This window comes from Chanodichthys erythropterus, chromosome 8 (genome assembly GCF_024489055.1).
Source record: "Chanodichthys erythropterus isolate Z2021 chromosome 8, ASM2448905v1, whole genome shotgun sequence".
Taxonomy (NCBI): Eukaryota; Metazoa; Chordata; class Actinopteri; order Cypriniformes; family Xenocyprididae; genus Chanodichthys; species Chanodichthys erythropterus.
Window position 1 is genome coordinate 22,528,847 of NC_090228.1, and position 14,902 is coordinate 22,543,748.

Genomic DNA, 14,902 nt, shown 5'->3' on the forward strand with positions numbered 1-14,902 from the left:
AAAGATTTGATACGTATGAAATACTTATGTTTGATACGTATATTTATATATGTAGACTGTTTTTTATAGGCCCACACTGATAAAAGTAAAGCAGAAAAAGTCTTGGGGTAATAGGAATAGGAATTAAATAAATTGATACAATGCTGTCCTCAGTATATAGTCTGAATTCCCAGTTTCCCCGAACTTTAGTTCAGTGCATTTGAACAACATTTTGGTTTAACTTTAAAATATAGAAGTTAAAAAGTTTTACTTTTTACTAATGGTATTAGGCTATGATATGTATAATGTTTAATGTAGTAAAAATAATAAAATTAAGGATGTGGGAGATTTCTGCCGAGGAAGTTTTGAGTTCTGAAAAATGTGTTTCCTCATAGCATGACCCCACTACTCTTCAATTTATCATAAGAAACATTTTATATTTTTAGTAAGGCTTTTTTATAAGTCGCCTTTGCTGTGACAAATGCAAAAGCAATGAATCCCATATTATTTAATAGTTTTATAATTAGTAGTAGTAGTAGTATTGCATTGTGTTGTTTATTAGTCCATGTATCTCCTTAGGTTTTATTTATTTATTTTGTTATTTATTTATTTTTGGTTAGGTATTTTTATTTAATAAAAATGTTGACGGGCGCATTACGTCATAGCTGCGAATGCGGAAGTGAAGCGAACAACAACAAGAGATTGAGGAAAACGAAACATAACATGTAATCAGAAACGATGTTCCACGAATTTAAATGAATTCAACATTGTTCATTACTGCAAGAGGAACAAGGCTTTTTCGAAAGGTATACACAATACATTAATACGGTTAAATGCAAAATCATAATCTGAATTAAGAAGTAACGTTATTTTTTATCATTTCATCATGTTTTAGAAAACAAAATATCTTGCTTGAATGAGATCGCGTACAGTGAAATCAAATCAGATGAATAATTGTTTCAGATGAATAATTGCTTGTTATTTTGCACTTGTTGTCATGCACTTGAAGTTGGGCAGATGGACATATTTGTGTATTTGCTTTGAGGATGCACTGTGTGGACACTGACAAACATTTGGAGAGCTCGGGGGTCCTCCACAAGCCCCCTGATGAAGAGTTATGTGAGGAGGAAATGGACACATCTGAAGCAAAGTGGCACTGGTTTTACCTTGCCGAGTGTGGCGTCTGGCATATGTTTGAAGTATGTACTGCCTTTTATCAAACTGCAGTCTGATAGATTAGACTAATATGAATGGCTATTCATAAGTTGCCTTCTTGCTAGTCACATCATGCTGTTTTCCTATTCACTACAGGAAGTTCCAAGCACAGGTTGTTCTGTCACCAATGAGCAAATTGAGCAAAGCTACTGCAAGAATCAGCATGCTTCAATGGACTTCTATACTGCTAAATATACCTATAAATTAGACTTTTCTGGTCAGTTACCAAGCAAAACAGATTTTAGTTACCTAGATTTGTGGTAATAAATGCCCTGAGAACTGTGATATGTGTTTTGACTGTCATTTCTCTTTATCACTTTATTATGTCACTAGCTATGAAACAAGTCAATGTGACTACTGGAAAAGAAAGGCCAATCAAAAGGGCATTGCAATCAGCTACTGACTTCAGGTAAGATCATTTATACAGCTTTTATTATTATAAAATGTATATTGTAATGTTTTATATTGTACATTAAATTAATAAAAAAATAAATGTTTTTAATTTTGTGTTTCACAGATTTATCTGTGATAACCCAGCCCTTCCTGTACCCAGCCACTGGGAAAGAGTTAATACAGAGGAACCCTATCAGGTAAAAATATTTAAAATGAAGTAAAAACAGTTAAATTATTGACAGTCTTCTAATGACACAGAATGACTTTTGACTGAACTACACTGGTACATTACAGGCTTCTCACCTAGAGAATAGGAGTTTGGGTTCCTTGCCGCTGTCGCATTTGGCTTGCTTAGTTGGGGACACTTGATTTTCAACAGTGCTTTGATCTGCCTGCACTGACACCAATGTGTGCGAACTGAACTGAGCTGGATGATGATATCACCGTTTACTCCAGTGCTGATATAGATAAATTACCTAAATTAATAACTATTGATTCTTACGTCGGAATGAATCAGTACTGAATTTACTTAAGATAGATACTGACACCATTTTCTTTAAGAGCTGCTGTGCAGCCAAAAATATATACCAGTTGTCACTGTAAAGCTGCTTTGACACAATCTGTATTGTAAAAAAGCGCTATATAAATAAAGGTTAAAAAAAAATTCTCTAAATTTTTCGTGTGGTGTGCCCCAGGGATCCATTTTGAGACCTTTATTGTTTTCCCTTTGTAGCTTCCTTTATGCTGACGATTCTGTTTTACCTTCCAGTAAGGCTTTTGACACCGCTGTTTCATTCAATGTTTTTTGAAATGCATAAATGATATTAAGAATTGGATGACAAATAAATCTGTGCAGCTTATAGGAATAGTTCATCCAAAAATTAAAGTTCTGTTATCATTTACTTACCCTTAAGTTGCTCCATACCTTTATAAATTTCTTTCTTTTGCTGAACACAAAAGAAGATATTTTGAAGAATGTTGGTAACCAAACAGTTCATGGGCCCTATACTATAGGAGTAGACAAGACATAAGCATGAGACTTTTAATTCTAGAACAGGGGAAATTCTAGCATACCTACACTGGCTTCCTGTTAATTTCAGGGTTGATTTTAAAATTCTCATGTTTGTATGCAAGCTGTTGTCTGGCCATGCACCAAAATATATAATAGTGACCTTCTTCAGCTATACCGTCCTGCTAGAGCACTCAAATCTTTGGAATAACATATGAGCTCTGCTCCTTCATTGGACATTTTTAAATCTACTCTTAAATCATATTATTATTCTTTAACTTTTGGAAGTTTGTATTTGTTGGTTTTATAGTGTAGATTTGCTTTTGCATTACTGTACAGCTCTATGGATCAATTCATATTTTGTTTAAATGTGCTTTATTAAAAGAATGTTGATCTTGTTGTTGTTTGACTGTGTTTCCCTCCAGCTCATTGCTCTATGTAGAGATACCTTTGAGTACAAAGAAGTGGCCCGGTTATATGAGAGAACCATGAGCCAGCCCATAAGATCCATTCAGAGAATACAGAACCTGGACTTGTGGGAGTTCTTCTGCAGGTTGTCTCATTTTCCAATATTTCAAACAAACCTGAATAATGACTCTCTGTCTGCATGTTATCACAGTTATTACAAGGTTTCTTAGCAAATAAATTATTATTTTACCCCCCCGGTTTCACAGAAAAGGCTTAAGCTACTCCCAGACTAAAATGCATGTTTGAGCTGTTTTAACTGAAAGCAACTTGCACTGACATATCTTAAAATACTTCAGTGCCTTTGTTTTGTCTCAGGATTCACACCAGTAATGTTTTTTTTTCTAGGGTACATTTATAAAAGCTACTTAAATGTCCTAATTGAACTAAGGCCTAATCCTGGCTTAGTCTAAGCCCTGTCTGTGAAGCCGGGCCTTAATGTATTTACATGTATTTAAATATTACAGGAAAAAAGCCCAGCTGAGAAAGATAAAACGTGTCGTAAACGTTGAAGAAAAGATGCTTTTCCACGGAACTGGCCACAGTAACATACAGGCTATATGCACATACAACTTTGATTGGCGTCTCACAGGAAGTCATGGGGACGTCTATGGCAAAGGTACAGTCTATGAGTCTTTCTGCATTAAAGGGATGATTCACAAAAAAAATGACAACAGTGTCATTATTTATGGATCCTCATGTCGGTCCAAACCATACAGGTCATACTTCTGTCTTTCAACAAACACAAAAAGTGACGTTTTGAAGAATGTTCACGCAGCTCTTTTACATACAGTGATACACTGAAAAAAGTAAAATTTACTTGGAATTAAGTAACTCTACTTAACTAAGTTAAGCAAAATTAACAAAGACAGTAAGTATTTTAAAAATTTAAATTGGCCAGAAAAAGGTTGAGTAATTTCTACTTAGTTTCTTTTGCAATACATTTTACTCAAACAATATAACACTGAATTAAGCCATGCTTTAAAAGTGTATGCTTTACTTAGAAACATCTAAGTAAATAATAGAATAGATATCATGTAGACACCATATCTAGTAATAATAGAAGTAATGCGGAACCTGAACACAGAGAGCTCACTACTTGGTACACAATATACAATGACGGTAACATTCGATAGATTGTTTTTGAGTATGAATGTGCCATTTTGAGTAGAAAATGAACTCCAAATCTCACAAAATGTCTCACAGCAATGATAAAACAGTGAAAAATCTACCTCATTGAATATTCAAGGTGCAGTGCATGATGGGAACAGCAGTGTGAGAAATGTTGAGTATTTTTACTTAATTTTATCATGTTGATATTTACACTTTAATTACTACAAGCTTGAATTGAGTACTAATATAGAATTTACTTTTTTTTAATTCTTACCTGAATTAACTTTTTCATGTAAAATTTACATTTGTTTTTTCTGTAGTATTTACTTCAACATAAAATCATTTTTACAGTGTACAGTGGATGTGGATAGGGCTGTCATACTCCAAAAACCATTTAAAAAATCATTCATACATCATACATTTGAAAAATCATTCATAACTTTTACACTGAAAATCTTGCTTGACAGCCATGGTCACTGTCCACTATCATTGTGTGGAAAAGAACAGCTTCAACATTTGCGTATAAATAATATAAATTTATTATTATTATTATTAATAATTTATTTTTGTATTTCACAGAAAAATACAGGTTTCAACATACATGATGATTAAAAGAACTGCTACAAGACAAAACCTTAATTATGTACATTACATGTTTAGACTGCATCTTTAAATTTGTATATGGAATTTCTTCGACATATGAAAAAAATGCTTCGGTAAATCTTTTTTTTTTTTTTGATACTCAGTCATAAAAATAAGTTGTAATTATGAAGTACAAGTTGAAATAATGTCATAAAAAGTCATAATGAAAGTCATAAAGAATAATAATATTCACATTTTTATCAATTACAGTATGAGATAGAAAGTTGCAATTATGTCATAAGTCATAATTGTCTTTATAATTTTGACTTTTTGTCATAATTTTGACTTTTTTAATCGCATTATGATTTAGTATATCGCAATTTTGACTTTTTTATCTCATATTTGTCTTATTATTGCAAAATTTTGACTTTAATGTCAATTCCTGCTTTGTATGAGAGAAATGTTATTGTAAACATTTCACTACTGTTGAAATGTCATTATAGTAACATTTTATATTGTACGCATACAATTTTTGTCTTCACAGGAAGCTATTTTGCACGTGACGCAAGGTATTCCAGCAAGTTTTGCCATTCGACTAGCAAGCATAACTTTATTCTACAGAAGCACGGTTTAACGCCCGCTATTTTCCAGAGTGACCCACCTTACAAGTGCATGTTCCTTGCACGGGTTCTAGTTGGGGAATACACACTGGGTCACCCCCAGTACTGCAGACCTCCTTCTAAAGACATGAGCATTGCCAACTTTTTCGACAGCTGTGTGGATGACATGATGAACCCTAAGATCTTCGTTATATTCGACAGCAACCAGATCTATCCGGAATACCTAATTGAATTTTGCTGATGTCAAAGATCAAAAGAAAATCAGCATAAACGGTTAACAGCGTTTCATTCTTTCATTCTGAAGAACTTACTGTACCGTGGAGTTGTGGAAGCTATAGAGCAGAGTGCTGTAACAGTGCTGAGGCCAGTTACTGCAAAAGTGCCTTTGGTGAAAAACTATGAAATATATAACTATATACTGTGACTAGGGGGCTAAGAAAAAAAAGTATACATGGGTAATATATTTATAGTTTATACGGATTGTATCAACTTTTATGTTTTATTATTACATTTATTTAAATGTTCCACTGGGAACTGGTTTTTCTCTTTATCTCAGCCATTTTTTTTTTTTTTTTTTCATTTGAAATTTGCTTCCATACAAGATGCCATAACTTGTATTATTTACTTTTGTAATATCCAGAAATCATGCCTTGTAGAAAAACAAATGTCAGAAAGTGATTCCATAAAGACTGGGTACTCAAGTTATGTTTTTCAAATTTGCACACGTAACATTATTATTAATATTATTATTATTATTCATAATCTACCTCTCCATAATTCTACCTCTTGTCATGTATTTTCAAAAACAAAGACAAATCTCTGATGGCCAGTTGTTAAACATGCATTTAATGGAAGTCTGATGACGTCTTAAAGTCGCAATGAAACTGAGTCAGTGACAGATCTTTTCTTCCGTATTGTGACATATATCTGAGTGAAACAAATTATTGAAAAATAATAAAATGTAGGGCAGGGACTTGGTTCTATCCATCAGTTGTTGATTGGATGGAGGCAGATCTCTTGCAGTCGATTGTACAATCGGATGATTAAAGTCTGGCATACGTCACCAAAGAAACGTCTGTAGTTTCACGGAACAAAGTTGACATTTTGATTAAAACTTACAATGTCAAAAAAATAAATAAAATTTAAAAAATTAAACATGCATGGATAAATCGTTCACCAATAAGCTTAATAACATGCATTTATTTAGATTGTCAATTTTTGACAAAAAAAAAGTATCCCCTGCCCATTCATTAATTAAACATTTTGTCCAATGTAATATATACTTCAAACCAGCAATAACATTGTGATACTCTCAGCAAGGTTTAATACATTTTGCCAAACCATTCTTCATCAGTCACATGCAGGTGTATACAATTAGTAAAACTATAGACAGAAACCGGTTCCAATTCTTTCTGCCAGGTTATTCACATATTTTAAATGTGGCACAAATCGGACACCCATAGAGACAGAGCGACACACGTAATCTGAAAACCACGTCCACCGGGGGGGAAACAATCCACCAATCTCCATTGACTTTGTATTGTGTGAAGCTGCTTCCTTGTCATTTCTGACTTATAACAAAAAACGAACAATGTCTAAAAGCTGCCATGTGGCAGCGTGTACAGTAAACCCAGAACCAAAAACAGAGAAGTTTTTATAGGCTGTTAACCTAAAAAAGAACGTTTAAGGACACAAAAGTGGTTACAGGCAATTGAGACAGAGCACAACATGTCATATTACTCTGAGAACTACGCCCACAGGAGAGGAACGTAATTGGCGACAGGAAATATAATATATAAAACTGACATTTGGATATTAACTTACCAGTAACAAAAGGTTTACTGCACACATAGGCATACTGAGTGTCAGGATCCCACAATTTACCTATTCTTCCTGCTGATGCTGCATGTCTTATTGCCTGTAACCACTTTTGTCTTAAAGGTTGGCTTTTACTTAAAGCTTAAAAAAAAAAAAAAAACTTAGTTCTGGGTTTTTGTTTGTTTGTTTTTTTCGCTTGTTTGCTGTACACCCTGTCACACAGCAGCTTTCAGGCATTGTTATGTCTAGAAATGACAAGGAGGCAGCTTCATGCAACACAAAGTCATTGGAGAGGGTTGGATTGCTTTCCCCTCCAATGTGGGTGTGGCCTATATATGCTCTGTCTCTATTAGAACAGGCAACAATCCTAAACTAAGCTGCCAGCATAAAACATTTATTATAATTATTAAAATGTATGTAGATAAATTCTAATAATAATAATAATAATAATGTAATAATTTAAATGTTTTTAAAGTGACATATTTATTTAGTAATATATTAATGAGGTCTAATGCCTCTATTGTCCTGCCAGGTGGTTTCTTCCCAATAAATCAAGCATGCAAATAATTAATGCTGAGTAGATGATGTTTAATCACTTGAATTCCATACTGCCTGATTACAATGGTCACATTACAAAGAATCTGATAATACCTATCACATTTATTTCCATATACAATATGACTCGAATTGATCACAGTTATCAGAGTTATCACACTGATATCCTAAATAGATCTGTCACATATGAGGAAGCAAAATAGATTTTGGGCCTAGTTGCCTCTATAGAGTATGTCAGATAAGAATTTGTGCATCTGAAATCAAAATAGTATATCATAGGTGCCTGGATCACATTCTCTGTGCATCTTGGTTGGAATAATTCTAATGGAATACTGGCTTTTGATTTTACTTTGATATTACTATAAAAAATGCAGTACATTATTTTGACATGTAAAAGTACACCAGTTGGGAAAGCAGCCATGATCAAATTAATGAAAAGCAGACAATATACAGTACAACAAAACAAAACGAAACACAGCGATTTCCAAGAAAACGGTTAGGAGATTTGTATAGGTGGAGAAGAAGCTATTTTGGAGATGTTCTTTGCAGGATATTGTAGATGTATGATGAAATCTGAGATGTTTTTGAGGTTTAGTAGACCCTATTGAGTGTAAATGTGTGTTAAAAACAACATGGTTGGAATTCCTCATCTTGTCATAAGATTTCAACTTTTTAGCAAATAGTTACCTCCAGTACAGAGTTATACTTTTATTCCTCCTCTCAATGAGAGATTATTAAATAATCCTTGATCATAATTTTAGTTTTATAAACGGCATATGTCTACTTTTGTATATACTGCAGAACTTATTCCTGATTTTGTTCTTTTTTAAATAAATACATAAAGCATATTATGCACAACATATTGACCCAATATATTAATCTATATCAAAATGCATGCACTTCTAAATTTATTTGTCAGTTTCAGACCTGATTTATCAAATTCACTGAACACCAATGAAATTATTTGTTTGTTTTTATAGTAGTTTTTCAGCCAATTCTTGTGATATCCTCATGGCTTATGAAGAGTATTAGTATTTAGTATTACTAGATATTACTAGATATTTATATTTTACTTTTTTTGTTCTTGGTTGTGCTTAAAATACAGCAAATATATACTGAATGTACTGATGTATAATGACATTAAAATGTAATGCCAAATGTACAATTGCAAATAACTGAAGAATATGTGCACACATATTCAAGATTATAATAAAAATACATTTTAAGTTTCAGAATTGCATGGTTACACTAAAATGTGTCCCTGGATCAACATTCTTGTCTGAAAATGTAGTCCTATCCCTAAGCCTAACTATACCCATAACTTATCCTTAAAATCAAAGGGAATTGATAGGTGAATAACATTGATGTAGAAGCACCTAGCCCTGGTTGTAAGCCTAAACTTGATATAAACTGTAAACTTGTCCCTCAAATCTGATTGGCTGATTGGGATGTTGTTCCAGGATCTACAAAGATTTTGATCCAGGAACATGTTGCACATGGTGAAATCATGTTCTGCTGTCAGTACATACTACACCAAGTATTTAAAGTGCATTAGCTTTGCTCAAGAGCTACTAAAAAGCCCTCAAAAGTTGAACTTGTTGCATTTAAGTCCAATTTTACCAGTAATTCCATATCACTTACCACTTACATACTGAACAATGAAGTTGCATGCAAAGTCGCTGAGTACATACTTAACACTATAAAGCCTTCTGAATAATATTTGATACACAAATTTTGGTAACACTTTAGGGAACACATATATTTACTAACATATATATATTAACTATGACTTTTCCCTCAATAAACTCCTAATTTACTGCTTATTAATAGTTACTAAGGTAGTTTTTTAAGTTTAGGTATTGGGTGGGATTAAGAATGTAGAATAAGGTCATGCAGAATAAGGCATTAATATGTGCTTAAGAAGTACTAATAAATAGCCAATATTCTAGTAATATGCATGCTAATAAGCAACTAGTTAAAATACCCTAAAATAAAGTGTTACCCACATTTTTAAGGCCTCAAAACTGATCAAAACTTTGCTGAAAAATATCTAAACAATTTATACATGCCTTCTTTTGTCTGAAGCAAGTAATAGGCCTTTTAGTGACAACTAATATTCATATGCATTTTATGTATAGTCTCCTATACTGTTATTGTTTTACCCAGTTTGTTATTGTTTTACTTTTTTCTACTTGAGTATAAGATCCATATTCTCCTGTATCGTACTATCTAAGTCATAAAAACCCGATGTATCAAATATGATGCTGAAAAACATATGCATTTGTTTTAGACTTTTTCTTTAGATTTTGACTAAAGGTTTTAAAAAAAAATGCTTCATTTAAAATATATAAATAGTTTTTGGAGTATTATTTCATATGTCAGGCTTTAGAGGGTTAAGTAAGATATTTCAATTTTGAAAGTATGCATTACTTTTATAGTAATACTCTTCTTAAAAGTACATTTTTCACAAGCGCAATTTTACAGTTCATCCAAAAGAAAGTAAAAACCCAGGATAGAGAGGCTGAGTTCCTGCATTGTGATCCACATACACTCCTATTCTACAGCAGCTGGTTGGTACAGAGAGTTTAGTTGGTTTCTTATCGTAATAAAATGAGCAAGTGGACAGACCATAGAACTCCAAACTCCAGGACTGCCGATTAAATCCAAACACACACTCATCATATTTTCCATTCCTACTAATACTCTTATATGACACTGACTAAGCGTCACCACGACCACTCCACTCCAATTCCCAGTAGCAGCGTCCACACACACTCTCTTTACACAACATCTGAAGATATTTATCAAATCTGTCTGGATGATCGGGATACTGCTGGACTGTACCAATATCATCGGCCATTTTGTTTGCTTCAGACAGACAAAGACATTTATTCACTGTGTTTGGATCCAGAGTGAGCTGGCAGAAATCTGGAAAAAAATGAAAAAGAACTATTACAAAATATATACATTCAAATATAATTTAACATAGTATACAAATGTACTTAAAATGTAAGATTATTTACAACATTTTTGTTATTTACAACATATAATTTTCTGTCTTCCTTTAAAAAGAGGAAGTTTATGCATTTAAACATAAGTTTACTTGATTATCCATTCATCATTTTTAGAAAAATCGTGTTAAAATGTATCAAATATGATGCATCAGACAATAACAAAATTTTCAAAAACTTGCACTTTGAAACCCGTTTTCAAAAGTTTGCATTTTCAGGCCCCCAAAACATTGTTGTCGTGTAAATGAATGGCCAAAACGCATAAAACGTTTTCTGTTTTTAGTTGAAAATGGTGTTGTGTAAAGGGCTTACTTGACTGTAACCCTGTTCCCTGAAAAAGCTGGAATGAGATGCTGTGCTGATTTAAGCGCTGTGGGAAAACCTCTTTGTTTGACCGGTTGTGGACACGTGTTGCAAACATGCCAAGAATTTGGCTTATATAACCTCTGATGATGACGTCATCGGAATGTGCACGTGAAAGGCTATCAGTGTTGGGGAGTAGTTAACTACATGTAGCGGCGCTACTAGTTTAACTACATTTTTCAGTAGCTTGTATGTAGTTCAGCTACTTTTAAAACAGTGTAGCTTTTCCAGTAGTTAACTACATTTTCCAGCAAGTATCGGTGTAGCGCGACCAAAAGCTACAAGCTTTGCGTTCTGAAGAGCCTGCAATGCATTGAAGCAGCACAGCGTCTTCAGATCAGGAAGTAAAACAGTCCATTACCGCCATCTATTGTTATATAAATTAACTCATCTTGCGGCTTTATCAGTTCATCAGTTCATCAGCAGTTCATCGAGAAGAAATCGTCTGGTGATTATGTAAAGGAGTGGGTTTCACACTGCACGAATCGATTAGTAAAGGTTACACTTAATTTATAAACAAATGATTAAAACGCTAAGCACATGCAGGTGAATAATAGCCTTTTTAAATGGATTGTCCTGCTTTATTGCAGTATATAGCCTATCAAATGTATGCTAACTATTTTATTACAGTGGTGACCCGTCTTAGTCTAATCTGTCCCGCCAGTTTTATAATGAACATAAGATCATTGCATTGGCAAAACATCCGTCAACTGAACCGAAAACAAACTCGCACGCAATATAGTTTAGTGCGCTTATCACACGACAAAGGCTGATCTAATCAAATCGGTTGCTCGGGTATGAGAATGTTGACGCAAGAAGCACATGATTCGCGTCTCAAAGCTTCATCTGCATGTGCTGTGAGTTTAACGTGCATTTTTCTGTGTATCCAATTTAAGTTCCGGTTCGGTTTAAGTGCTGGGGCCCGTTCTTCGTACGTCGCTAACTCAGTTAGCTGGATTTGATTGTTGACGATTTGGCATGATCTTGGATCGTTTGGTTCTTCGAAGGTCATCCTAGACTTGCTGTCATAGCAACAGGTCTGTAAGCTCAAACCTGCTCGGGAGCAGGCTTATTTCATGTAAACAGGATTAGATTGCATCTTTTTAAGCGGAGGTGATGTTTAAAGTCTGTCCCAGCCTCTGCTACTTTCCCACAAGAGTACCCTAATGTAAACCAGGGACAATAATAATGATTTAAAAATAAATTTGCAAATAACACTATAATGCCGTGTAGTGTCATGATATAGACACCGACAGTTTTACACTTTGAGATTCATTCGTGAGGGAATAATTACGTAATATTTTTTATTGGAGTTTTACACACATGATGTACAGATGTCTATGCCATACATGCATTTGTGCATTTGAACCGCGACATATATTATGGGAGTGGCTTGATGAAGCGCAGGAGATGCAGATAACTTGATCTTGACCCTTAAGAAACTTTAATTAATGCTGTCAAATATGCTTCAAAGGTAAATTAGTTGCTAATTACAACATTGAAATAAAAAATTGAATGTTCAAATAATAGAAATTGTGAATATAGCCTAAATAATTGGGTAATCATGTAAAAAAAAAAAAAAAAAATAGTGCACATTTCATTTATCTAACATTTATGTCGTTCTTCTGTCATTTATTCGTTTGGCTGTTTCCTTATAAATGTCTAGAAATTCGTCAAGTTTTTCGTCAGGTGTCTTTTCTCATTCTATGATGTCATTACGTTGCCGTCTTGACTCCAGCCAATCGCTGCATTGCTGATCAATGTTTCTACTATCGATACATATCCCCTTTTAAACCAACACATGAACGCGCAATTATCTCAGATAACTCAATCCAGCGATACTAATCATACACAACAGGTGTGTTCGAAGAACCCAATTGGCCGGATCATGATTAGCACGATGATATCATCTTGGATGTGTCATTTGATCTCGGATGTAATAAGCGACGTACGAAGAACGGGCCCCTGGTCCGGTTCCAGAATCAAAACATTGAGGGTGCTTCTGAAATAAGTGAGGGTGCTATAGTAAAGTGCAGGTGTAATGTGTAAAAAAACATTAAAAGTAGCTTCAATGTAGCTAGCTACTTTTTGTTAGTAACTTGTAGTGTAGCTAACTACTTTTTTAAGAAGGGTAGCTTGACTGTAGTTTAACTACTTTAATTTATGAGTAGCTTGTAGCTTGTCAAACTACAGTTTCAGAGTAGCTTCCCCAACACTGAAGGCTATCAATAGACGTGTGACAGGTGCGCTCATCAGGTCACTTTGTCTGAAGTACATCCTGGACATGCTCTCAGTGCGGCAATGAAGCGCAGCATCTCGTTCACACTTTTTCAGGAAACAGGGCTACAGTCAAGTAGTGGTGCAACGGATCACAAAACTCATGGTTCGGATCATATTCAGTTTTCGAGTCATGGATCAGATAATTTTTTAGATCAGAAAACAAAGGCGTAGCTTGATGACGTCAAGTTTGAGCGTGGAATCTTTGGACATGTGGTCTTCACCTCACAGCCGGTGGAAAATAATCAGGATAGGACTCGGACAGAAATCATGTTCATGGATGCGATCATTAACGTTACTGTAGTATGAAGCAGAGCAGGACCGACTGTTGACCGACTGTGGGAGCTGAACGAGGCCGCTGGAGCGATTGCGCAACACATGCCTCACTTGCTCTCCACCAACTGCGCATGTTCAGAGCACGATGGGAAATGACTTGCTGACGACACAGCCAAAGAGTATCCGCTTATTAAGTCATGACGTAAGGAACGCCGTTTCCGGGTCCAAGCCTCAACTCGTTTCACGGGCAAATGTCATCAACGGCCATTTATGAGCGCTATTTATTCATATTAAACATCAATCATTTTAAAAAAGTTAAACATTTTAAATACTTACAGTCTACACAACAGTCTCCGTGCTCACAGCGCCACAGTTATTAATATTTTTTTAACAATTTATAAAAGATGAATCATTGTCTGGCCATCTGGAATATTGGTATGGAGATAAAGGTTATAATTATATATTTTTTGTAGTTTTACGTGTGTATATTAGCACCATTTGTTGTTTTCTTGTAGTATGAGATAGAGCGTTTGGACCCGGAAGCGCTGCCGCGTGACATCAGACTTAACAACCGAATAGAACCCAAGAGGTGACACTTTGATACTTTTGGGATAACAGCCACCAGATGGCGCTCCGGTAGTGCGGCCGCCATTATGAGGTGAAAATACTAACTGAACCATAGAATCCTTCACATTTTATGCACCCAAAATCGGTGAATTTCACTGCCAAATCAGAGGCGCAATAGAACAGTTTTTTTTAAATTAAGTCATCAGTAAATTGTATGGCTCCTACAGTAAATGTTGTATTGTCTTGTATATGTTTTATTTTACCAGTTGAGGAATCCAACCATCTCAATAGTAAAGTAATAATTAATACATTTAAGATCATCATGTTTGCAGTGAACAATATATTTTAGACCTAATGGAGTAATAGTAATAATAGTATCTGAATTAAAATAGGCTATATTGTACGTTTTAATGGATCACGCTACAAACATAGGCTAATGATCTTATAATACATGATGCATTGCTGTGTCCATTATCGCATTCTACTTTTGGACACTTTTGCTTTAACAGACAACACTGCAAAATCAAGCATTTATTGTCCAACATTCCCAATTTTTCTGATGCAGGTCCTTAATTTAATCTCATATGTTGGTATTAATTCAGTGTTTATAATGCAAATTTTAACCCATACTGACTGGATTTCTAGAGAGCAAAGGTTTT

The 14,902-nt window shown here is 34.4% G+C and overlaps 1 protein-coding gene across 2 annotated transcripts; it reads left to right on the top strand.

Annotated features, from left to right (window-relative positions):
• The first annotated feature begins 653 nt into the window (after positions 1 to 653).
• LOC137024606 (protein mono-ADP-ribosyltransferase PARP11-like) lies at positions 654 to 10,193 on the top strand. 2 transcript variants are annotated; one of them, XM_067392350.1, is made up of 8 exons: positions 654 to 785; positions 1,025 to 1,178; positions 1,291 to 1,411; positions 1,528 to 1,603; positions 1,712 to 1,784; positions 3,022 to 3,149; positions 3,529 to 3,680; positions 5,301 to 10,193. In XM_067392350.1, exons 2-8 carry the CDS (start codon positions 1,026 to 1,028, stop codon positions 5,615 to 5,617), a joined length of 1,020 nt encoding a protein of 339 aa, XP_067248451.1. In that variant the 5' UTR covers positions 654 to 785; position 1,025; the 3' UTR covers positions 5,618 to 10,193. The 2 variants fall into 2 exon arrangements, with proteins under 2 accessions (XP_067248451.1, XP_067248450.1); XM_067392349.1 differs by having other exon boundaries at positions 689 to 785; positions 989 to 1,178.
• Positions 10,194 to 14,902: the final 4,709 nt, after the last annotated feature.

Bases quoted from the DNA above. Each gene is read 5' to 3' on its own strand.
- LOC137024606 (XM_067392350.1), top strand. From the start codon at position 1,026: ATGCACTGTGTGGACACTGACAAACATTTGGAGAGCTCGGGGGTCCTC. The intron at 3,150-3,528 runs GTTGTCTCATTT...TAAATATTACAG, and splicing joins TTGTGGGAGTTCTTCTGCAG to GAAAAAAGCCCAGCTGAGAA. The intron at 3,681-5,300 runs GTACAGTCTATG...TTGTCTTCACAG, and splicing joins TGGGGACGTCTATGGCAAAG to GAAGCTATTTTGCACGTGAC.